Genomic DNA, 26,917 nt, shown 5'->3' on the forward strand with positions numbered 1-26,917 from the left:
TCAGGTCTGAGCAGCGGGATTACACATGGGACTGTGAATGTTTAAGGTACGTAGGACTGCACACAGTCAGAGTCCTCTAGTGATATGAGCAAACACAACCAGTATGTTTGGTTTAAATGAAGAACATTATTCAGCCACCTTCAGACAAAATGTGGTTGTTAACCTGGTTTCGACCGGGCCGCAACTTACTAGTGTGACCATCTCATTCCAGGTCATTATACATCCTGTCTTGAACTTTCAACACAATGAATGCATTAGCCTCTCACACAAAAGTCTAGCACTGGAATTAGTGTGCATAATACCCTGGTGGGAGTTGGTTCCCCTACAACTTACTTATCCTTAAAACTTTCATTTACCTTGTGGCTTCTCTTGTCTTTTATCTTCTTAGGTGACCTGGTTAGAAACTCAGGCTATCCCTATACCCTCTTTATTTGTAAATCTATCCTCGCAGATATGGTTTTTCTGGTTCTTTCAAATGAACCCAACCAACTGAAAAGGTAAATCCTGGGATGCACAGTTTTACAAGGTTGCCTTGCCCTTAACACTATACCCTGTATCGGGTTCTATCATTTTCTTGTTGAATTTTCAAAAGTATTCCATGAAAAGGCCGTTGGTGGCTTCACTTCACTCATTCGACATTGATTAATAAATCATATTCCCCCAGGAATCATCCCATCTGCAGGTTCACACTTCATCTACACAAGCCTTAATTTCAGAAACCGCTCAATTCGTTATTTTCACTTATTTCACTGTCAAGTGTAACATCATGGTCAAACATCATACACAAACTCTAGTCAAGAATCAAACCCTTTCTACTCTCTGGTTTAGCCAGAAACTGAGAAAAACTGAAACAAATCAGGTGCAAACTAGATGAGAGATGGATCAACCATAAAAAAAAAAATTAAAAAAAATCAGATGAATTATATTTCACAACGAGAAACTTACAAAACAGCCATCAACAAAGCAAAACAAAACACGTGCCCCTCCTCCATTCATAAGATTTCCAATTAATCCAGACCCGTCATCAAAATAATACAGGCCATTAGTAAACAGTCTCTCATACCACCTGTTGCAAAACCTGTCTCTCAAGCATTATGTACACGGTTCATCAGCTATCTCATGGATAAAGTTTGTCCAATTATAACTCCAAATAAAAGCATACTATTGTCCCTTTAGCAGACATACCTTTCAGTACCTCTTATTTCATTACTGCACCCACTATTCTTGGTTCACCAGCTTCTCCTTAAACCTATTGGTAATCAAGTTTTCTTTGAATGTCTTTCCAGTCTCAAACCAGAATTAATCAAGTTTTGATGATGCTTGCATTCACAACAAATATGCCTATCAAACATGGCAATTGCCAGTCTTAAAAAAACAACCTAGTAGTACATTTACTAAAGAAATCATACAAGGACACCAGCTAATTAATGGCCTATCATCATCTCACCCAGTTCGGCCCAGGTTGAAAGAGAAGGTAACAATAGGCAAACTTCAAAACCTTTTGATCAATATCACTGGCTTTCCTGTCTGTCCTATCAGGGTAGGCCACATGTGGAAAACAGGTGGTCTACAAGGGCTTCTGATGCGACACCTTGAGACTTGTCACTATTGTCTGTGCCACCATGCTCAACCTTTCTGCTGCGTTTTTCACCTTGTAACATCATTGTATATACATTGCCCACAGCGGCCAGCGGGGACTCTGCCGCCTGGAAATGGTTGCTTCTTTCTTAACACAAAGGCCTCAGGTGGTATCTGGGAACCATAGATATGGTTACCTAGGATAAAACAGATCTGGAATGCAAGGAACCGGAAGATGGAACTAGACTTGTAGAGGAAGCGACTCCGCTGCCAGCTCTCTGGGTGTAAACACTTGAAGGCTACCTGTGTCCCACTTCCTTTGTAGAAAGGAACATTATAGATTTGGCGACAAGTTGTCCCACAGTGTATTTCTTCGTGGCTCTTGTGAGTCCAGGTTACTGTGACGCTGGTGTACTTGAAGACTGTCTATTCAGCGCTAATCTTTGGCGCTGTTCTATTGGGCCCCTCCTGTATTCCTGGCAGTGACAGCATGGGATATAACAGTATAGTAATTTAATAATGTATTTAACTGTGTTAAAAGTACAAAGCAGCTGTGTGCGAGCTCAGGAGACTCTCAAGCTCATCCTCGCTCATAGTCATCAGAGACTCGCAGTTCGAACGTTCCCGCATGCACGCTAATGAATGTGTACATTGTATTGAAATCAGAAGAATTAACTCGCCCGCTAACCTGTGACAGACATTTTTGTAGAAGCATTGCAGGTGTTGTGCGAATGCAGAAGAATCCTTTCTCTCAAGTCACTGGGAGGAATCACTTTATGCCCGCTCAATAAAAATCCCTTATCAGAAACAAACAATTCTCCTCTAAGATCTAAAAATGTCCATGTTTCTTCACTGAGTCTGCTCTTGGTAGGCCATCCTTTATAAACAAATTTTTTTTTTACTTCTTCCAAGACTTTATTCTCTTTGTATTTTTCTATCCACTCACTCTCCAGAATGGCCTCAATTTCATCACCAATGACGGCAACACTGTATTCATCCTGCTGAGGATGGTGCTAGCATTAAGATCAAACTCATGCAAAAGAAATGCTGTACAAATATCTTTCTCAATACTAATAAATTCATTATTCACTTCTTCATTCCACTCAAAGGGTTTACGTTCTTTAATTGTAATTGCAACTGTATTTATATAAGCTCTTACTATCCATGTGGAGGCATTGAAGCACTTTTCGGCGACTAGCACGGTTTTCTGGAGCTCAAAAGGATTAGTGGCGAGTTAGTATAGGAAAATATGACTTAATTTGAGCAGTCAACATGTAAGTCTGCTAGTTGGATTGAACGGAATAATGGGGCAATAGAAGAGGGAAGACTCTAGAAAGTGTTGATTGGGTGATCTTGGTAGTAAGATGAGGTTTGGGATGAGTCAAAGGGAGAGACAGAAGACTGAAGAGTCTGTAGAAAGGGATTAGGGAGATCATAGTAGTAAAATGAGTTTTGGATAGAGTCAAAACAGAGATACGTGAGGGAGACTTTAGAGAGCCTTGTTTGGGAGATCATAGTAGTCAACTGCTGTTTGGGGTGAGCCAGGAGGGACAAAGAAGCAGAGTCTAGGAAGGGTTAATATGAGGATCATAGTGGGAGAATGAGGTTTGAAATGAGTCTGAGAGAGGAACTAGACTAGATATGGAGAGAGGTATAGGGTGAGACAGAGTAGTGCACTGGAGAGTGTCATTTTCTTCTCTTGCACAGTAGGGCTAAACTAATATATAGATACATGATTACATAGATGTGAATATATGTATAAGGAAGATAATTTATTGAAATTCAATCACAACAATAAAATCATCAATTGATCTGGTAAGAATGAATGTACTTGGACTTGCCATTTCATGAAATAAAATAAAAAACTTGTAAGCTAATAAAAACAGAATGACAGTGTCAACTGCCATTTTCAATAGAACAAACTGTTTCTTCATCTGCAAAGGGGTGAGTAGGGAAGTGGGTTCACTAACCCCATTCCCTATCTCTGGCTCCCACTTATGGGCAGAATATCACCCTGAGGACCAGGTTGCAGCTGCCCATACTGTGATCACCAGGCTTCCATAAACAGCTTGGACTTGAGCCATCCTCCCTTTTCGATCCACTTCCACGAAGATACTTAAGCAGGACATTCTGCTCCAGGAAATCTTGGCCCAGATTTATGGACTTTTGGCACAGGGCAGAACAAAAAGTCACCTTGCTGTGCTGTCCTGTGCCAAAAGGAAAGGGTAGCAATGCGTCACATCGAAGCAATACGGTGCACCCCTGTCCTTCCCCAATGCTCTGGCACCATTTTGGCTGGCTTGCCCCAATACAGTCACCCTTGCATCAAGATGCAAGGGTGTCTGTGATTCTGGGCAAATCACTTAATCTCCCTGTGACTGCCAAAAATTAATGTTTCCGTGTGTAACGTAACTGGTGCTCATATTAAGCATTCCAATACTTTTGGGTCAAATTTGCACTTTATAAAACTACAAAAAAGATATATATATATTAAACAGATGAGGTGTGCTTATCACCGTAACACTAGAATGCGCTAAACATGAAGTAAGGTGTGTGTTTCGCTGTATAATGACATTCAAGTATATGCGTACTATACTGTTATAATTTTCAGCATACACAAGCCAAAGTCAGGTGTGCGCACCACTGTGGTAATATAGGCCATGAAAATAACCTGTGCTGCACTCAAATATATGGTGGGCACATCACCGCAGTAAAGGAAACAATTATGCTTGAAGTACTTCCCAGGCAACTTAATGCCAATCAATACATGGTGTGCATATCACTGTGAACCAATAGGTAATAAAGATGCCTGTTAAGTGAACAAAATATTGTCTGAAATATTTCCCCATTTCCATTTGGGTTATGTATGCATAGCAGATTACTTCATTTTTGGTATGCACTGTGACTTGTGAATTATCTCAGCCTCCATTTGTGTTTTTTTCAGAGAAGTTCATGCTTTAAAAAAAAAAAAAATTAAAACACTTCATTTCTAATTCTTGATGTGCATGGCTTCTGGAGCCAGGCCCTATGACTGCCTTGGGGACCGACCCCCATTGCCTTGCTATGCACAGGGTAGGTTGAGCAGAGCGCCTGATCCACTCCCTTGTCCAGAGCCCACCGCATGTGGAGTACAGCCAGAGGCTATGCGCAGCAGGGGTTGGCCACAGGGCCCCTGAATACAACGAGATGCAAACTAATTCCTGATGAGCATTGTCTTCACCCCGGCCTTGCATCAATTTACTTTGTTCAATCCTGCACTGTGCCTGGCCTTCCCCTGGCATATTATAAACAAGCTCTCGTTTGATTTTTTATTGGTGGTTCTGAAAATAATCTTTATTAAAGGGGAAGAGGTTCATTCTTTCCTCTTTTTTTTATTTTATTTTTTTAAACTTTAGGGGCAATCAACAACCTTTACTTTTTTTTTGGGGGGGGGGTGTTTTTGCATTTTTACAATGTTTGCATTTTTGGTGTCAAGTGGCAACTTTTAACTTTTTTGTTTTAATTATTATGGTACTTTTGATACTGCACTTTCATTTTCTTCACCTATCTTCTCATTATTTTCTGTACTTCAGATGCATATGTTACATTCATGCAGCACAATGAAAATACCCGGAAGTGTTAGTTTATGTTCTTCTCCTCCTGCAGGTTCAACATCTCCTTTCGCACAACTGAAAGAGTTTGCTCTCTGATGCCTCTGAACTTGATCACTACTGTAGGCATCTCATTTTCTCCCTCTTGTGCTCTGACATAAGATGGCATCTCATGTACTTCCTCTCATGCATTAAAATAAGATGGCATCTCATGTACTCCCTTCTCCTGCTTCAACATAAGATAGTGCCTCATGTACTCCCTCTCATGCTTCGACATTATAAGGTGTCTCATATAGTCCCTCTCACTTTGACGTGAAGTGGCATCTCATGTACTCCCTCTCATGCTTCAACATAGGATGGCATCTCATGGTCAGAGTACCAAAGGAGCAAAGTCATAGGTGGTCACAGCTTAGTTACTAGTCGCAAAGCTTGGATATACCATGCAGGTATCTGAGGCCCAAGCCCTTTATTGTAAGAAAAAAGGGAAAGAAAAAAATTGCTGTATTTAGCACCTGGATGACTGCATTTCCATACTTTCCAACATTTTAAAAGAGGAAAGTGGGAGATGTTAATAAAAATAAATCAGGAGAATGTATATTCAAGGAGAAGCAAATTTAAGCATCTGCTGTAAACCAAAAGTCTTTTCTGCAATGTTTTTCACAAATGTAGAATAAAAATTTAAAAGGACCTATAAAGCACCTAACTTTATGTCTGCAAGTTGGTGCAGGTGCATTTTCAATGGTGTCTTTAATTTCTTTCTTTGGAAAAATTCCTTCTCCACTAACTACACAGCACAAGTAAGTAATAGATTCCATACAAAATTTACATTTATTCCATTCTGCAGTTAATCCATTTTCTTTTTGAACTACTAAGACTTCTCTCAGCCTACCATCATGTTCCACTTTACTCTTCCCCATTATTAAGATATGATCTTAAAAGAACGTAACACACCACTTTTGTTCTTGAATAGTTGAATCAATTTCTGAAAAGACTGCAGCCGCTGAAGCCAACCCAAATGGTATTCGTAAAAATATGTAGCAACCAAAGGGTGCTATGAATGCCTTTAATTTTCTTACTTGTATTGTGAAGAGGCACTTGATGGGTGGCTGATGACAAATCAGTGGTAAAAATCCAGTTTACTCCATTTGTCTCAGCTAATATGTCATTCATTTTGGTTAGAGGAAACTCTTCTATGACAATAGTATTGTTTAATTCTTGTAAGTCCACACATAGGCCCTCGTTCCAACCGCGGCGGGCGGCGGTCGCCGCCCGCCTGGCGGGAACCGCCATATGGCCGCTCCGCAGTAAAAAGACCGCTGGGGCCATTCCGACCTTCCCGCTGGGCGCTAACATTGTTAGCGCCCGCCGGCCCAGCGGGAAGGCTGCCTGCAACACAGAAGCCGGCTCCGAATGGAGCCGGCGGTGTTGCAGGTGTGAGACGGGTGCAGTTGCACCCGTCGCGCTTTTCACTGTCTGCTAAGCAGACAGTGAAAAGCTGCATGGGGCCCTGTTAGGGGGCCCCTGCACTGCCCATGCCAGTGGCATGGGCAGTGCAGGCCCCAGGACACCTGTTCCCGCCATCCTGTTCCTGGCGGTGAAAACCGCCAGAAACAGGCTGGCGGGAAGGAGGTCAGAATCCCCATGGCAGCGCTGCTTGCAGCGCCGCCATGGAGGATTCTCCCAGCCGGGGTTAATCCGGCGGGAAACCGCCGGACCCGGCTGGGCGACCGCGGGAAGCACCGCCAGCCTGTTGGCGGTGCTTCCGTCATTCGCCACCCTGGTGGTCTATGACGGAAGCACCGCCAGCCTGTTGGCGGTGCTTCCGTCATTCGCCACCCTGGTGGTCTATGACCGCCAGGGTTGGAATGAGGGCCATAGTCTTATTGATCCGTTAGCTTTCCTTGCTACCACTAAAGGAGACAGCCATTCTGCACACTCAACTATTTTTTTTTGTTCCAATTTATTTAGTCATTAAACACCTTATCCTTAATTCTCAAAGGAAAATTTCTTACTTCATGACACACTGGTACTGCACCTTCTATGAGTACTATTTTGTGTATGAACCCATTACGTTTTCCAATATTATTTGAAAATACTTCTGGGAATTCCTTCTTCCAAATCTCAATTTCATTCTGTTCTTGCGTTTTGAGTAATAAGATCTGATGCCTGCTACTGGGATCTAAAATTATTCCAAACACCTTTTGGTCTTTCCAGTCTAACACTGAGGGTCCGACTTCCGACACATAACTTTCCCCATATAGTATGCTTCCTAAACTCAAATTCAAAACCTTGGTATCCCAACAAAGGAATTCTCTGTCCCGTAAAAGTCACCAGTTGGATACCAGACTCTAACAAATCCTTGCCCCCTATACTGACAAATGTATCATTCCATACATTTTTGTTTACTATAGTAAATGGGAGTCTGCAACTAGTGATATTTCTACTTTAGGAATCATCATCTTGCATTTTGGTTTATTGTCTGAGACATTATCAAAACCTGGAAATGGATATTCAATACATAACACACCGTCATTATCACTCCCAACACTATTATCAGACTGATCAGATTCAGTTCTTCAGATACATATTTTAAAAATAGATTTAATTTTTTTGTTCTTCCTCCTGCAAACTTTTGATAAGTGGCCAATAACTCCACAAAAGGAACATCTGACTTTGAGTGCAGGACAATTTTTATTTCTTGCTAAATGTTCCTTACTCCCACAACAGAAGCACACAAGAATCTTATCCTTACTTTCAAATTTTGTAGTACTATGTGCTTTGTTTGTACTCTTGTATTTCGTTTTCCCTTTACCTAAAGTAACCTTGTAAACAACATCCTTGTCCTTGCTACTTGTAGAAGATGTTGCAGCATTTGCACACCTTTTTGATAGCTCAACCTTTTTTACGATGGCCACCACTTTATCTGTTGACCTCACTTTTTTTCCCACCTGACCACATACTTTTAGTCACTCCAATGCTAGGCTATTAACTAGTATTTTCATCTTTCTGGAATTGGTAAATTCTTCTAAGCTTTCCTCCTCTAAAGCTGAGATATAGTTAAAAAAATAATCATTCCACTCCGGCCATTGCATTTGGGGTTTGCATTTGCACTGGAAGTAGTAATAAAAATTGCACTGGTGGAGTGAGTGAAAAGGTTTGGAGTACCCAAAGTAAAAAATAACAGAGAGAATATAAAATATGACTAATTTAAATCCCTGTATTCACAAATAATACACTATTAGCTCTATTCTACAGAATTTCTTATTATAGCCTCTATATATTTTAAATAAATAGGAAGTGTAACAATCAATGACAGAAAGTGTGCACGTCACAGTAAATGTACACGTGTAAACATTTGTTTACAGGGGAGAGGATGTGGCATGATGACAAGCGCTGCCGACTTCGGAGCCGGGGAACCAGGTTTGAGTCTCGGAGTGGAGTAGGCTCAACATCCTGTGATTCTGGGCAAATCACTTACTCTCCCCGTGACTAACAAAAATGAATGTGTTCCTGTGTAACTTAACTGGTGCTCATGTAAAGCGTTCCAATACCTTTCGGTCGAGTTTGCGCAATACTAAATTACAAACAAAAAAATGTTATTGAACAGATAAGGTATGCTTATTACTATAACAATAGAATGCGCTAACAAGAAGTAAGGTGCGAGCTTCACTGAATAATGACATTCTAAGGGGTTATTTTAGCATGCATAAGCTAAATTTAGGGGTGCACGTCACTATGGTAATATAGGAGCTCAACATATCCTGTGCTGTGCATAAATATATGGTGTGTGCATCACCACAATAAAGGAAACAATTATGCTTGCACCCCCAGCAACGTAATGCCAATCAATACGAGGTGTGCGTATCACAGTGAACTAATAGGTAATAAAGATGTGTGGCTTGTGAAGTGAAGCAAATACTGTCTAAAATATTTCCCCACTTCTTAATACCGATTAGCAGGAGGTGTGCGTATCACCATGAAGCTGTTATAAAATATGTTTGTGGTGGGGTGGACAGTGTATGTGTTGGGCCCATAGGCTGGATATTTAAAGGTCTGGGTAGAAAATTTGTGGCAGAGATGCTACACAGCGCATGACGGCAACTTGGACAGGAGTATGTTGCGCAGGGATCACGGGCACAGCATGTAGGGCAGGTGCGGAGTTTATGGTGCAGAACAAGGCGAACAGTGCTTGTAAACTATATGCTGGGCGAGTGTGTGATGGTCAGTGAGTTATTGCAGCAGTATGTGTAGGTTATTGGGCGGGGCGCGGAAGGAGCGCCGTGCTGAGCTGCAGGGCCAGCAAGCGGAGGCAGGGGCATAGAGAGCTTAAGAAGAGCAAAATCCGAGTGTGGGACAAGGTGTGCAAGTCAGTCTGAGCTTGGAAGTGACTGCATGTATGAGGTCGCTGCAAGTTCGAGAGGCTGGATGGCAGAGGACATTGTGAGGACGCCGGCAGGTTGAAGAAGGCAAGCAAGTGCATGCGAACCTAAGACAGTGGGGGGACTGGGAGTCAGACATTGGTGGAAGGTGCATTGAGGTGGTAAAGAAAACTCGTTTCCGTCTGTGCAGTTACACACTAACGATGCGGTTAGTACGTGTAGCTTGGTTTCCGGGCTATGCTCTTACCGACGCGGGTGACTACGCATCTGAACCGCCTCCATCCTTTCGATCGTCCTTGCAGCCCCTGGGGTCCGGCAGTACTATAGGCCGCAGTTCGCACAGGACCCAGACCTAGTGTCGAAGGCAGGCACTGTGTGACACGGAACCTCCACCAAACACCCCACCATCGCCGCAACAGCCTTCATCAGTTCCTGCTTTTCACTTCTGCTTCATGGGGGCAAACACCGGTGTGTTGTATCTGCTGCGGTTCGGATCTTTCCGGAGCTCCTCCTTCTCCACACAGGATTGGACGTGTCTGGCTTCGGATCTGACAGCTTCTACTTTAGCCCCGCCCATTTGTGAAGACGCGTATATTTGCCCGGCGTCAGCAGACAGAAACAGTAGAACGCCGAACCAGAACCGAGAAGTGAAGGAGCAAGAAAGCCACGGCTGAAGATGGGGGGTGTAAGATGCTAAATATTACTCGGAAACAGGAAGTAGGGTGATCAACAGAGGTCTGTGCCGACAGCAGACCACAGAAAATCTACGAGCAGACTGACTAGTGAGAATGCAAACGAGGATAGAAAGCAAACCGCATGGGTTCGAACAGACCCGTTTCAGCCAGTGGACTCACGATTTTTTAAAGCCAAAAATGGCATCATTTTAGCATTTTCACGTCTGAAATTGCCCCTTCGTCAACTAAAGTCTGTGGTGAATATACAGACCTCCGATTTTCTTTTCTCCAAAATCTCCCTCTTTCTAATTTCACAATATTGGCATGCATGCTGTGTGATACAGTTAAAACACAATTGTCAGCAAAGATGGCACCAAGAGTAGAGAGCGATAAAATATCTATGTGCAGAGATCAGGGAGTGCTGACTGATCACAGTGGAGCAAAGTGTTAAGACGTGGAGGATGTGGCATTACGGCCAAAGCTAATGACTTGGGAACTGCAGTATTGACTTACAGTAAGATTGTTTTTTTATGTCATCATATATTGTAATGCTCAAAACACAATAATTGGAGAGAAGGGGAACATTAGCGAACAGTCGTAATACCTCTATTCCTAACAACAAACACAAAAATATGACTGCTATAGGGAAGTCATCTTCCCATTTCTATCATAAAGTACCTCTTGACTGAACTTCATGGGCTCACTAGACCACACTAGGGTCATTTCCGGTTCTGGAAGTTGAGGTCTCACACACTTCATTGTGTCATGCTTCATCCTTGACTTCTACTCCCCTCTTCGGTTGGATCATTGCCACCAGGGGGACTCAACCATCTAGCTCCTTTTGAGTAGAAGGGAGTTCTTGATAAATGATAACTGGATAAAAAAGTCCGGGATCCAGATTTGTAAAAAATACCTAGTGTTAACCCATAGTACTTCCTTTATTAAATGGGGAACACAGGTATTGTTAAAAACATAAGTTGAAACCACAATAATAATGATTCTTGGTACTCACTCAAGTCAACATGTTTCTGCCCATTCTTATCAGCCCTTACGGGTCTCGGGCATTCATTAGGGCATCAGATCCCTGTTCATTACGCACATTTTTGAGTCAAACAGCTATAGTGTACCATACAAAATAACGTGCAAGGAAGCACCCAGAAAAGGTGCTACCTTGCTTCAGTATGCATCTATATTAGGCACCTGTCAAAACAAAAACAGGTCACCCCAAATATATTCACATTGTTATAGAAACACAAAACCCTGCAATCATTTATAAACTGCAATTCAAAGAATTTGACTTACTTGATTAGATGTCCCTGTAAGCTACTGTATCTGGGGATGACTACCAGGAAGATCAGAACACCAATAGTAGAACATCGGAGCACCATTCAGTGCAAACGAGATCCCACAAAACTCACCAAATACTTTATTGAGAAAGGTCACACAGAGAATGCTATTGAATGGTGCATCTTGGAGAAACTGGTACAAACGCATCCAGATATGACAAGGCCCCTTCTGATATTTGAGCAGCGATGGCTCTATCGCCTCCGTACGGATGTTGGAGGCCTTAATGGTTAGATATTCTGGGGAAACCAAGCATTTAAAAAGCTGTCCTCAGACATATTCAATGTGACATGAAGAGTATACAAATAAAGTCACACACGTTATACCCATGTCCTTTTCCATGCAGTCATTTACATCATTTAGAGTCAGGGTACTTTTGTCGACAACGTTTCGATCCCACACACAGTATCAGAAGCATCATCAGGACATGAGAGTATGCCTGAGAGACTTGAATGGTTGCTGCATAAGCAACCATGGTCTGTTGATAAAAAGGAACAAACAAAGAAATAAGTAAAAGGGGAGAGAGGGTGGAGGAACAAGGACAAAATTATTCAAATGGGATATAATCTTAAGTCAACATCAAAGGAAACCAGTGGCAAAGGTGAGGCTGCACATGCACAATGTGGTATCTGCTGCGCCGGAAAGGGCCACTACCAATACCATGAATTGCATGCTGTACACAGGAATAAAGATACAAGTGCGTAAAAACTGCTAGTATCAATAGTGTAGCTGTGAAAAAGGTGAATCTTGCAGGATGACTGCTGGATAGAATGATCATGCAAGGCACACTCCACAAGGCGAAAAAATAACTAACCAGGGCCGGTTTCCACCGAAGCTACTAGATCTGAAGGCTGCAGTAAGAAGAACCCTGTAAAACAATCAAAGCAAACATCAATTGTCTAAAATAGAATAAATAATGCATCAGCCAGTGTACAAGACTACTGTCCTGAATAAAGATGCCAAAAGGAAAAAAGTGCTCTTACCCCACTGGTGGACTCGCAGCTATGCCAAGCAAATAATGGTATGTGGCAAACCACTGGAGATTTTACACCAAGCTGAGGCAGCCGTGTAATGTGTCAGGGGACGGATAAGGAAGCAGAGTTACACCACGTACAGAAGCCACCAAAGTATGCAAAGCAATATATAGAATTTGGCAAAACGAGAGCTGTAGGAAACGGAAACATGAAATCAAAACTTTACCAAAATGCTCCAAACTTCAGGAGGTGTTTCCTAAAGTCGTCCTTGCAGGTCCAAAAGGTCCAAAACACAAATCCAAGGGTCTGAAATCTCCTGGTTGGTCCTTGGAACCAGATATATGAATATTTTAAAGAATAAACACTTCCTAGTGCTTAGAAACACAAAGCTACAACTTTACCAAAATGCTCCAAACTTCAGGAGGTGTTTCCTAAAGTCCTCCTTGCAGGTCCAAAAGGTCCAAAACACAAATCCAAGGGTCTAGAATCTCCTGGATGGTCCTTGGAAAGTTGGATCACGATTCCCACAATGCAGCTGTCCTATTCCTTAAATGTCCACTGGATGCACTCCAGGCTAGGGACTCTTTCTGGGGATGATGCAGGTGAAGCTCTGTTAACCTGTAGCTGCAGGGAGTCCACTCCTGAGTCCTACTTGAAGCTAGGCACAGTACCCAGGGCTGTAGTACCAGATTGTGCAGCAGGCACAGATCACTCATAAGTGCAGGCCAAGGATGCAGATCCAGATTCCAGCAGGGCAGTCCTTTCTCTTGTAGTTTCAGGCAGCAGATCTGAGAGGCTATGCACCTCTCACGTATTTATTCCCAGCTACTGGGCATCAGTAAGGGGGGCACCTAACCAATAGAATGCAGAGTGGCGCCCAGAATCATGACCACTTCCTCCAGAGTGTGGTGTTTTCCTGTACCAGAAAGCACAAATCTTCCAAAATCCATGATGACTGAAATTTCAGCAGAGCAATAAGAGCTGACTAAACCATCCTAAAGTTTGGCTCATTTCCATATCTCTCCTCCTCCTAACATCTGCAAATTCCCTCCTTAAGCCTGGTATCTGGCTGAGGGGTCCAGAAGGTGGGGGTTTGGTGATCGGGCATTCCCTCCTGTCTTACTCTCCTTTGAGGCTGTATGTTTTATCACCCCTCCCCCGGCTCTGGCATTACCGGGTATCCCCAGAGCTGCCCTTCACCAGATAGGTTCTCCCCTGTACAACCACTTATCACTTATTCAAGCAGCTCTGCTAATCCTGTTAGCAAATTAGAACAAGATGGCCACAGCACACAGAGTATAAAGTTCAATGGTGTGACAGGGAAAATCTTCCTGAAAGTATATTTGTTGAAATGTAAAGTAGACTGGAGTCCAAGTTCTTGTTTTGCAGATGTAGCCTTTAATTGTAGATATCAAAGATCATTGTGTCATCAACGAGATACAGCCAACACGTGTTTCGTCACACAAGTGACTTCCTCAAGGCTGCAAAACAGTAATGAAATACAAGAAAGGAAAAGTTCTAATGTTATGGCATACATAAGTGTGTGAGGTTACACATGGGCTCATAAGTGAGCACATGAAACAGACTCCAAATCGTTGAATGTCAAAAACACTCAGTAATTTATATGTGAACTCAGTGGAACTAGTGTGGTGAGTAGGTAAGTGTAGAAAACACACATCAGAACTTGGTGCGTGATAGGGACCCTAGACGTAGTGCATAAAACTGCAAAACAGTGAATTACCGTGGAAAAAATTCAAAGTTTAAAATTGGACAAGTGCAACCATGGTCTGGAGTGTAATCCATGTGCCTATGAAGTGAAGTGTATCAGGTGAAAGAAAAAAGAAGGGCTGAGAGACAGATCCGAACCGCGGATGAGTAAGAGTACTAAAGTTAATCAGGTGCCTTGACTGATGAGAGAAGTGGCGGTAACTAAATGCGTAGATCATACCTGGGCCGTCAGGCCAAAGTGGTAAGTAACAAAGGTAAGTGGAGCGGGAGCCTCGTGTTCAGTTAGCTGGGCTCCAGAGGTCAATTGTAGCTGGTACGAGAGAAACAGGACTATAAGTACGCAAAGAAACAGTACAGAGTAAAGAAGAAAGGATAAGCGATAGAATCAGAGAGTAAGTAAAAGGGAGAAGAGAAGAGGTATAGATGAGTGGTGTGTAAATGAAGAGAGAAAGGTAAAGAGAAATAGGTCATCCAATACATACCTTCTATGAGTCGATCTGTCACTAGTGTACCTGGGTAGGTAGTGAATAAGTAAGAGGAGGACAATGGTAGTAATGGACCCTGATAAGTCTCTGGTCAAAGAAACCTAGGAAAATGGCGTAAAAAGGGGAACAAAGTGCGAATAAGCCAATGAAGCCTGGACAAAGAGAACATGAACGTAAGTAATTGGTATGTATGCAGGTGGTGTTAAGGCGATAGGGAGTGCGTAGTTTAAATAGAGAACAATAGTAAGTGAGGCACTGGAATGGAAGGTCAAGTATTAATGGCCGCAACGATTTTGTACTAGAGAACAGTAGTAAATGCAGAATGAGCTGAGGGTGGTAAGGGTGACGGCTAAGCGCGGTAAGTCCATCTAGGAAATGTAAACTGGTAACACTGAGAAAATCCAGAAACGTAAACTGGTATGGTGGTAGTGGAGTAGGTAGAAACTAAGCGGGGCCCCAGAAAATAGGGCTACTTAATTAACGTGGGGCAAGTAATCATAAACACGAACAGACTAAGGGAAGGGGCAGGAAGTATATACGCGTTTAAGATCAATCGGTCAAAAAGAGATTGGGCAGTGGATACAATTGCGAATGAGCCAACACACGAAAAAGGGGCGAACCACTAAAATGAAAGTGGAGTCGATCGGTCATGGCGTGAGGTGATGAGGTAAGGACGTGCTAAGTTATAGAACAGGAAACCGTAGGGAAGTGTGGCAAACCAGCAGCACGGTAAGAAGAGCACTAAACACACTAAGCCGGTAAATGGCGCAAGAACGCACATAAGGAAGTCGTCAACGGAGAGTGGGCTAGGTGCAGGATGAGAATTAACACTAGAACAGTACGTCAGAGAAACGATACGGTTTAGAGGAAGTAGACGGAAGCGGAAGTAATAGACGGCATACCTGAAGTTCGAGGAACGTGGCACGAAGTAAGCGGAACGTAGTAATGGGCCGAGAGAGCTACCGTCTCATTTTAAAGCTCTCGGAAGGGAGAATAGTAGAAATCGAAGATGGACTAGTATAGTGAAAGACTAGTCAGCGCGGCGGCCATAATGGATATGAAAATAAAACGCAAGGTCGCCTAGAGTAGAAGACGACCGCGTATGCAAAATGAAATCTGGAGGAGGCGGCCATCTTTAAACAGAGGAGAAATAGAAGGTGGAAAATAGGCGTTTCATGAAAGAATAATGTAGACAGAGAGTGTGCATGCAGTAAAACGAAATACAGGTTGGCAGAGAAAAGTGTAAGTGCGCTGTTGAAGTAAGGTGCGAACGGTTACAATGGGACAAATGGTTGGTTATAGTGGTAAAGAGAAGCACTATAAACAAAATAAGCAGCAAGAACACAGAATCACACAGAGGTCATGAAGCATGGTACATATGATAGTTGCAGTCTACCAAAAACAATGGAGCATATACGGCCAAAGTTCATGGAGCATGATAATTTTACACATACAATGGTGATGCATGGGCATGAATAGGTAGTGCAGCATACGTAAATACAATGCAATATGATATAAACAGGGATGTCATGACCCGTAAAGAGTATAGTGTAAAAGCAAAAGTAATCATGTATATTGGCCACGGAAGGGCCCAATTAGCAAATGGAAGGCAACATGGGAGTCGGTCTTCAGAATTTACGAAAGAAAATAGTGAAGCTCACGGTCAGTGTTTAAGCCTGATTCAACTGAACGAAGTTTTAAGATCCACTTTGCCTCGCATCTACGCAAGTCCCTTGTTCTGTCCCCCCCATCTTGGGGAGTTGGGAACATGCATCATGCCATGGAATCTAATGTTCAAGAGATCTTTTTCCCCATGCAGGGTGTTGAAGTGAACAGCAAGAGGATAGTTGGTGTTGACATTTCTAATGGCTCTGACATGCTCTTGTATTCGTTCCTTAAGTGGACGTATGGAGCTACCAATGTAAATTAAGCCGCATACACATATTAAGCAATACACAGTGAACTTTGTGTTGCAGTTCATGAAGGTCTTGATTTGGTACGCGATCCCGGTATTGTAGGAAAATGTTACTTTCTTGTTGAGGGCCAATTGGCAGGATATGCAACAGCCACATTTGTAAAAACCGTTAGGTTTTTCTGGCAACCAACCCACTGTACGAGTTGAGGGGGAGGGGCAAAGAAAGCTGGGACACAGGATGTTTCTGAGCGTGCGACCTCTGGTGTGCACAATGGTAGGTGACAACCCTACTGAGTTTTTGAGGCAGGTGTCCAACATTAGCAAGTGCCAATGTTTCTTCAGGATGCGCAGAACCGTCTTACTCACAGGGCTGTATTGGGTGATGAAAGCGACCGGTCCCCTGTTGGGAGAGCCGCTGGCGTCAGATTTTTTAGGGGTTTTGAGCAATAAGGCGTGTTGGTTCTTGCTAGATATGCGTTTGCTGGCACCTGAGATGAGTTTATCAGTGTATCCCCTAGCCCGGAAGCGATGTGATAGGCTTTTTAGTTCTTGCCTGAAGATGTTCGTGTCCGTACAGTTACGTCTAATCCTAACCATCTCTCCATATGGAATGGCCATGATCTGAGTAAGGGGATGGGCGCTCTGGGCATGTAGGATCGAATTGCAGGCCGTGGGTTTTCTGTAGAGTCTAGACATGATCTTACTGTCGGTGATGTACAACAGAAGGTCTAGAAACTCTATTTGAGTAGTGTCCACCTTGTGAGTGAACACTAGGTTGAACTCATTGATGTTGAGGTGTTGTATGAGTCCATTGAGGTCAGGGATGTTGCCAGTCCAGATGACCAGAATGTCATCAATATATCTCCCCCAGTACAAGATATGTTCCGTGATGTGTGTCGGGCAGTTAGACCATAGGTGGATTTTCTCAAATTGGCCCATGTACAGATTGGCATATGATGGAGAGAACTTCGCTCCCATGGCTACACCCTGACATTGGCGAAACCACCTACCATCATGTAAAAAAACATTGTTTTCTAGCACCAATCGGGTGAGGTCAAGAAGCATGCGCGTGTGTTCATAGAGAGTAGCGTCACGGGCATTGAGCGTTAATTGGAGCATTTCTAGACCCTTTTCCAGGGGAATGGAGGTATAGAGAGAACTAACGTCAAGGCAAACAAACACACACCCCTCCGTCCATTCGATGTCCTCAAGTTGACACAGCAAGTCCCTAGTATCCTGTATGTACGAGGGTAAGTTGTGTACCAAAGGTTGGAGAAAGGAATCAATGTACTCGGAAATGTGTTCCGTGGGAGAACCTATCCCTGAGATGATGGGTCTCCCTGGGGGAAAGTCACCCGATTTGTGGACTTTGGGTAAGATGTAAATGCAGGGAGCACGAGGCACCTCCATATACAGAAATCTGTATTCAATATCGGTTAAGAGACAGAGGTTCCTCCAGGACGTTAGTTTCTTTTGGATGAGACTAGTGATGTCAGGAAGAGGATTAGATTGTAGCGCAGAGTAGGCCTGTGTGTCATTAAGTTGTCTGTTGATTTCTGCAATGTAGTCAGTTTTATTCATAATGACAACGTTGCCCCCTTTGTCTGCCTCCCTGATGACTATGTCCGTGCATTTCGAGAGTTTGCGTAGTGCCCTGAGTTCAGGGGGGTTGAGATTTGTGTATGGTCTACGGGTGCAAGTGTTGTTTTTGTCCTCTAAGTTGTGCAACTCCGTACTGACGGCTTTGTAGAAGACATTGATGTGATTGTCTGGTGGTAGGATGGGGACAAAGGTGGATCTAGGTTTGAGCCCACTGTTGATGTCTAGGTTGGGTGTAATGTCTAGTTGGGTCAGTAGTTCGTCAAAACTGAGGGGTGGTGACGTGGTGTTGTCAAGGGAGAGAATAGTGTGGACATCTTGTAGGTCCTTGATGGATTGATTGCAAGTTGGTGGTGAAATGCTGGCAGACTCGATAGAGTCTGGTTTGTTCTGGAAAAACTTTTTCAGTTTGAGATTACGTACAAACTTGAACAGATCTATGTGTAAAGTAGTGTAGTCAGGTGTGGAAGTAGGACAAAAACCCAAACCCTTCTTTAATACATTTATTTCATGTACAGAAAATTTCAATTTGGAAAGATTCATAACTTGTACAGTTTCTTCTGAGGTGGAGAGGTTTTGTTCTGGATGGGGATCACTCAGGTCTTTTGGGTTTTTGTGGTAGAGCGAGTTGTCACGCCCTCCCTGGTGTTTGCTAAGGTGTTTCCTACCCCCCCGCCGGGTGGGTTTGTGTTTGAACCTGATCTGTTGTAATTCTGTCGTAGTCCCTTTCTGTATCGGCCAAGTTCCTCTAAAAAAGAATTTGGTTGTTGTGTTGTGTTAGGTGGAAGTGTACTGGCGGCGGACCTATCCCTAGGCTTGCAGGCAGTCCAATCTATCCAGCGACTGTTCGGACCCACCTAGGGATAGGTCCGCCGCCAGTACACTTCCACCTAACACAACACAACAACCAAATTCTTTTTTAGAGGAACTTGGCCGATACAGAAAGGGACTACGACAGAATTACAACAGATCAGGTTCAAACACAAACCCACCCGGCGGGGGGGTAGGAAACACCTTAGCAAACACCAGGGAGGGCGTGACAACTCGCTCTACCACAAAAACCCAAAAGACCTGAGTGATCCCCATCCAGAACAAAACCTCTCCACCTCAGAAGAAACTGTACAAGTTATGAATCTTTCCAAATTGAAATTTTCTGTACATGAAATAAATGTATTAAAGAAGGGTTTGGGTTTTTGTCCTACTTCCACACCTGACTACACTACTTTACACATAGATCTGTTCAAGTTTGTACGTAATCTCAAACTGAAAAAGTTTTTCCAGAACAAACCAGACTCTATCGAGTCTGCCAGCATTTCACCACCAACTTGCAATCAATCCATCAAGGACCTACAAGATGTCCACACTATTCTCTCCCTTGACAACACCACGTCACCACCCCTCAGTTTTGACGAACTACTGACCCAACTAGACATTACACCCAACCTAGACATCAACAGTGGGTTCAAACCTAGATCCACCTTTGTCCCCATCCTACCACCAGACAATCACATTGATGTCTTCTACAAAGCCGTCAGTACGGAGTTGCACAACTTAGAGGACAAAAACAACACTTGCACCCGTAGACCATACACAAATCTCAACCCCCCTGAACTCAGGGCACTACGCAAACTCTCGAAATGCAGGGACATAGTCATCAGGGAGGCAGACAAAGGGGGCAACGTTGTCATTATGAATAAAACTGACTACATTGCAGAAATCAACAGACAACTTAATGACACACAGGCCTACTCTGCGCTACAATCTAATCCTCTTCCTGACATCACTAGTCTCATCCATAAGAAACTAACGTCCTGGAGGAACCTCTGTCTCTTAACCGATATTGAATACAGATTTCTGTATACGGAGGCGCCTCGTGCTCCCTGCATTTACATCTTACCCAAAGTCCACAAATCGGGTGACTTTCCCCCAGGGAGACCCATCATCTCAGGGATAGGTTCTCCCACGGAACACATTTCCGAGTACATTAATTCCTTTCTCCAACCTTTGGTACACAACTTACCCTCGTACATACAGGATACTAGGGACTTGCTGTGTCAACTTGAGGACATCGAATGGACGGAGGGGTGTGTGTTTGTTTGCCTTGACGTTAGTTCTCTCTATACCTCCATTCCCCTGGAAAAGGGTCTAGAAATGCTCCAATTAACGCTCAATGCCCGTGACGCTACTCTCTATGAACACACGCGCATGCTTCTTGACCTCACCCGATTGGTGCTAGAAAACAATGTTTTTTTACATGATGGTAGGTGGTTTCGCCAATGTCAGGGTGTAGCCATGGGAGCGAAGTTCTCTCCATCATATGCCAATCTGTACATGGGCCAATTTGAGAAAATCCACCTATGGTCTAACTGCCCGACACACATCACGGAACATATCTTGTACTGGGGGAGATATATTGATGACATTCTGGTCATCTGGACTGGCAACATCCCTGACCTCAATGGACTCATACAACACCTCAACATCAATGAGTTCAACCTAGTGTTCACTCACAAGGTGGACACTACTCAAATAGAGGGGGTTATTCTAACTTTGGAGGAGGTGTTAATCCGTCCCAAAAGTGACGGAAAAGTGACGGATTTACCACCAGCCGTATTACGAGTCCATTATATCCTATGGAACTCGTAATACGGCTGGTGGTATATCCGTCACTTTACCGTCACTTTTGGGACGGATTAACACTCCTCCAAAGTTAGAATAACCCCCAGAGTTTCTAGACCTTCTGTTGTACATCACCGACAGTAAGATCATGTCTAGACTCTACAGAAAACCCACGGCCTGCAATTCGATCCTACATGCCCAGAGCGCCCATCCCCTTACTCAGATCAGGGCCATTCCATATGGAGAGATGGTTAGGATTAGACGTAACTGTACGGACACGAACATCTTCAGGCAAGAACTAAAAAGCCTATCACATCGCTTCCGGGCTAGGGGATACACTGATAAACTAATCTCGGGTGCCAGCAAACGCATATCTAGCAAGAACCAACACGCCTTATTGCTCAAAACCCCTAAAAATCTGACGCCAGCGGCTCTCCCAACAGGAGACCGGTCGCTTTCATCACCCAATACAGCCCTGTGAGTAAGACGGTTCTGCGCATCCTGAAGAAACATTGGCACTTGCTAATGTTGGACACCTGCCTCAAAAACTCAGTAGGGTTGTCACCTACCATTGTGCACACCAGAGGTCGCACGCTCAGAAACATCCTGTGTCCCAGCTTTCTTGGCCCCTCCCCCTCAACTCGTACAGTGGGTTGGTTGCCAGAAAAACCTAACGGTTTTTACAAATGTGGCTGTTGCATATCCTGCCAATTGGCCCTCAACAAGAAAGTAACATTTTCCTACAATACCGGGATCACGTACCAAATCAAGACCTTCATGAACTGCAACACAAAGTTCACTGTGTATTGCTTAATATGTGTATGCGGCTTAATTTACATTGGTAGCTCCATACGTCCACTTAAGGAACGAATACAAGAGCATGTCAGAGCCATTAGAAATGTCAACACCAACTATACTCTTGCTGTTCACTTCAACACCCTGCATGGGGAAAAAGATCTCTTGAACATTAGATTCCATGGCATGATGCATGTTCCCAACTCCCCAAGATGGGGGGACAGAACAAGGGACTTGCGTAGATGCGAGGCAAAGTGGATCTTAAAACTTCGTTCAGTTGAATCAGGCTTAAACACTGACCGTGAGCTTCACTATTTTCTTTCGTAAATTCTGAAGACCGACTCCCATGTTGCCTTCCATTTGCTAATTGGGCCCTTCCGTGGCCAATATACATGATTACTTTTGCTTTTACACTATACTCTTTACGGGTCATGACATCCCTGTTTATATCATATTGCATTGTATTTACGTATGCTGCACTACCTATTCATGCCCATGCATCACCATTGTATGTGTAAAATTATCATGCTCCATGAACTTTGGCCGTATATGCTCCATTGTTTTTGGTAGACTGCAACTATCATATGTACCATGCTTCATGACCTCTGTGTGATTCTGTGTTCTTGCTGCTTATTTTGTTTATAGTGCTTCTCTTTACCACTATAACCAACCATTTGTCCCATTGTAACCGTTCGCACCTTACTTCAACAGCGCACTTACACTTTTCTCTGCCAACCTGTATTTCGTTTTACTGCATGCACACTCTCTGTCTACATTATTCTTTCATGAAACGCCTATTTTCCACCTTCTATTTCTCCTCTCTTTAAAGATGGCCGCCTCCTCCAGATTTCATTTTGCATACGCGGTCGTCTTCTACTCTAGGCGACCTTGCGTTTTATTTTCATATCCATTATGGCCGCCGCGCTGACTAGTCTTTCACTATACTAGTCCATCTTCGATTTCTACTATTCTCCCTTCCGAGAGCTTTAAAATGAGACCGGTAGCTCTCTCGGCCCATTACTACGTTCCGCTTACTTCGTGCCACGTTCCTCGAACTTCAGGTATGCCGTCTATTACTTCCGCTTCCGTCTACTTCCTCTAAACCGTATCGTTTCTCTGACGTACTGTTCTAGTGTTAATTCTCATCCTGCACCTAGCCCACTCTCCGTTGACGACTTCCTTATGTGCGTTCTTGCGCCATTTACCGGCTTAGTGTGTTTAGTGCTCTTCTTACCGTGCTGCTGGTTTGCCACACTTCCCTACGGTTTCCTGTTCTATAACTTAGCACGTCCTTACCTCATCACCTCACGCCATGACCGATCGACTCCACTTTCATTTTAGTGGTTCGCCCCTTTTTCGTGTGTTGGCTCATTCGCAATTGTATCCACTGCCCAATCTCTTTTTGACCAATTGATCTTAAACGCGTATATACTTCCTGCCCCTTCCCTTAGTCTGTTCGTGTTTATGATTACTTGCCCCACGTTAATTAAGTAGCCCTATTTTCTGGGGCCCCGCTTAGTTTCTACCTACTCCACTACCACCATACCAGTTTACGTTTCTGGATTTTCTCAGTGTTACCAGTTTACATTTCCTAGATGGACTTACCGCGCTTAGCCGTCACCCTTACCACCCTCAGCTCATTCTGCATTTACTACTGTTCTCTAGTACAAAATCGTTGCGGCCATTAATACTTGACCTTCCATTCCAGTGCCTCACTTACTATTGTTCTCTATTTAAACTACGCACTCCCTATCGCCTTAACACCACCTGCATACATACCAATTACTTACGTTCATGTTCTCTTTGTCCAGGCTTCATTGGCTCATTCGCACTTTGTTCCCCTTTTTACGCCATTTTCCTAGGTTTCTTTGACCAGAGACTTATCAGGGTCCATTACTACCATTGTCCTCCTCTTACTTATTCACTACCTACCCAGGTACACTAGTGACAGATCGACTCATAGAGGTATGTATTGGATGACCTATTTCTCTTTACCTTTCTCTCTTCATTTACACACCACTCATCTATACCTCTTCTCTTCTCCCTTTTACTTACTCTCTGATTCTATCTCTTATCCTTTCTTCTTTACTCTGTACTGTTTCTTTGCGTACTTATAGTCCTGTTTCTCTCGTACCAGCTACAATTGACCTCTGGAGCCCAGCTAACTGAACACGAGGCTCCCGCTCCACTTACCTTTGTTACTTACCACTTTGGCCTGACGGCCCAGGTATGATCTACGCATTTAGTTACCGCCACTTCTCTCATCAGTCAAGGCACCTGATTAACTTTAGTACTCTTACTCATCCGCGGTTCGGATCTGTCTCTCAGCCCTTCTTTTTTCTTTCACCTGATACACTTCACTTCATAGGCACATGGATTACACTCCAGACCATGGTTGCACTTGTCCAATTTTAAACTTTGAATTTTTTCCACGGTAATTCACTGTTTTGCTGTTTTATGCACTACGTCTAGGGTCCCTATCACGCACCAAGTTCTGATGTGTGTTTTCTACACTTACCTACTCACCACACTAGTTCCACTGAGTTCACATATAAATTACTGAGTGTTTTTGACATTCAACGATTTGGAGTCTGTTTCATGTGCTCACTTATGAGCCCATGTGTAACCTCACACACTTATGTATGCCATAACATTAGAACTTTTCCTTTTTTGTATTTCATTACTGTTTTGCAGCCTAGAGGAAGTCACTTGTGTGACGAAACACGTGTTGGCTGTATCTCGTTGATGACACAATGATCTTTGATATCTACAATTAAAGGCTACATCTGCAAAACAAGAACTTGGACTCCAGTCTACTTTACATTTCAACAAATATACTTTCAGGAAGATTTTCCCTGTCACACCATTGAACTTTATACTCTGTGTGCTGTGGCCATCTTGTTCTAATTTGTCTATGGGTATTTTGTTACCCTTCTTTGTGCCTACCGGGTAGTAAGGCACTGGGCCAGGTTGCACCAGACCCTGCTTTCACTTTGACTACTTGTCTCGGTACAACTGTTTTATTGCTCAGATGTGCGGCGCCTTTCACCCTTACTACCCATCTGTGTATTCTCTATAATCCTGTTAGCACTTGAGCAATCAGAGGGGACCTTCAGAAGGCTGGATTTTGGCTTACAGAAAGGAAAGCCTTATAACTTCTTTTCTGTAGAAGTTGTGATCAATTCACCAATGTCAAATTGCTGGATTTATCAAAACAAATCTTTTAAGTCCTTGAATGATTTTTCTGCACTCTTCCTTACTATAATTAGTGTTAGACCTGACAACCTTAGCGTGGCCACCCCTGACTTTTTTGCCTGCTCACTCCACTTTTTAGCACTGTTTTTGCTGGTATTATGACTCTGCGCACTTTACCACTGCTAAGCAGTGCTAAAGTGCATATGCTCTCTCCCTTAAAACATGGTGACATTGGCTCATACCCAATTGGCTTATTTAATTTACTTGTAAGTCCCCAGTAAAGTGCTCTACATGTGCCCAGGGCCTGTAGATTAAATGCTACTAGTGGGCCTGCAGCACTGATCGTGCCACCCACATAAGTAGCCCCTTAACCATGCCTCAGGCCTGCCACTGCAAGGCCTGTGTGTGCAGTTTCACTGCCACTTCATCTTGGTTTTTAAAAGTACTTTTCAAGCCTTAAACTCCCTTTTTACTGCATATAAGTCACCCCTAAGGTAGGCCCTATGTAAACCTTAGGGCAGGGTGCTATGTAGGTAAAAGGCAGGACATGTACCTGTGTAGTTTATATGTCCTGGTAGTGTAAAACTCCTAAATTCGTTTTACACTGCTGTGGGGCCTGCTCCTTTCATGGGCTAGCATAGGGCTACCCTTGCATACTGGTTGAGTGGTAGATTCTGATCTGAAAGGAGTAACAAGGTCATATTTATTTTGGCCAGATGGTAATACAAAATCCTGCTGACTGGTGAAGTTCGAACTAGTATTACTATTTTAGAAATGCCACTTTTATAAAGTGAGCATTTCTTTGCACTTAAATCCTTCTGTGCCTTACAATCCAAATCTGGCTGGGTTAGTTGACAGCTCCCTTGTGCATTTCACTCAGACAACTCCAAACACAGGATGCTCAGTCACACCTGCACACATCTGCATACTGAATGGGTTTCCTGGGCTGGGAGGGTGGAGGGCCTGACACTTACATGTCAAAGGACAGTGGCCTACCCTCACACAATGGACTGCCAAACCCCCTACTAGGACCCTGATTGACAGGATAAAACTGAAAGGGGATCTTGTGTACTTCTAAGCCACTCTTTGAAGTCTCCCACACTTCAAAGGGACAATTGGGTATATAAACTGGGTCCCTGACCCTACCAACTCAGACACTTCTTGACAAGATACCTCCTGGGAAAGAAACTCTGAACCAGAACCTGCAACCTGCTAAGAGAAGCTGCCTGGCTGGCCAAAGGACTCACCTGACTGCTTTTCTGCAAAGGACTGCTGCATTGCTATTGCCCTGCTGCCTTGCTGCCCTCTGGCTGTGCTGAGAACTGCTCTCCAAGGGCTTGGAATGAGCTTGCCTCCTGTTTCCTGAAGTCTCAGGGCCAAAAAGACTTCATCTCTGCAAAGAACTCCTTGTGCGGCGAAAAATCGACACACAGCCCACCAGAATTGGCACACAGTCTGCGCTGCAGGGAGAAAATCACCTCATCGCCGAACCGGAATGACGCAGCCCGGCTCCCCTAGTGGGTATCGACGCAGCGCCAGCGTTGCGCCCGGAACTTCGACACATGGCCTACCGGATCGACTCATTGCCCACCGGATCGACACAGCTCCTGTGACTTCGTCCTGCATGCCCAGGATTTCTCTGCATTGTCCCGGGAGCGTCCACATACCCTGCAACCCGATGAGGATCCAAGCTTGAGCGCCGGAAATCAACACAAAGCCCTTGCTGCGTGGAAAAGCATTGATGCATCATCTGTGTGCGCCCGGAGAAACCGACGCACACCTCCCCGTTTTCCACACATCTCTTCCTCTGTGGTCCCGTGCGGATAATTTAGACGCAAACCAGGTACTTTGTGCCTGCAAGAGACACTTATTACTTTTTAAGAACTAAAAGACTCTATTTATCATTTTTAACGGTGATATTTCAACATATACTTATCAAATCTTGATCGTTTTAACCTGCTTTTTATCAGATAAATATCTTATATTTTTCTAAACCTGTGTGGTGTCTTTTTGTAGTGTTCCACTGTGTTACTGCATGATTT

General features: G+C 43.7%; 1 protein-coding gene across 3 annotated transcripts in view; it reads right to left on the minus strand.

The window, feature by feature from the left end:
* STK4 (serine/threonine kinase 4) overlaps positions 1-10,062 on the minus strand; it is a 214,606-nt gene extending 204,544 nt beyond the window's left edge. For 2 of the 3 annotated variants that reach the window (XM_069243538.1, XM_069243540.1), the window contains exon 1: positions 9,795-10,056. In XM_069243538.1, the coding sequence (XP_069099639.1) occupies positions 9,795-9,829 (35 nt within the window). In that variant the 5' untranslated portion in view covers positions 9,830-10,056. Of the gene's footprint in view, positions 1-9,794 lie in introns of all 3 variants that reach the window. The other variant, XM_069243539.1, reaches the window with a different exon arrangement.
* Between the last annotated feature and the right edge of the window lie 16,855 nt (positions 10,063-26,917).

Source organism: Pleurodeles waltl, chromosome 7 (genome assembly GCF_031143425.1).
Source record: "Pleurodeles waltl isolate 20211129_DDA chromosome 7, aPleWal1.hap1.20221129, whole genome shotgun sequence".
Lineage (NCBI taxonomy): Eukaryota > Metazoa > Chordata > Amphibia > Caudata > Salamandridae > Pleurodeles > Pleurodeles waltl.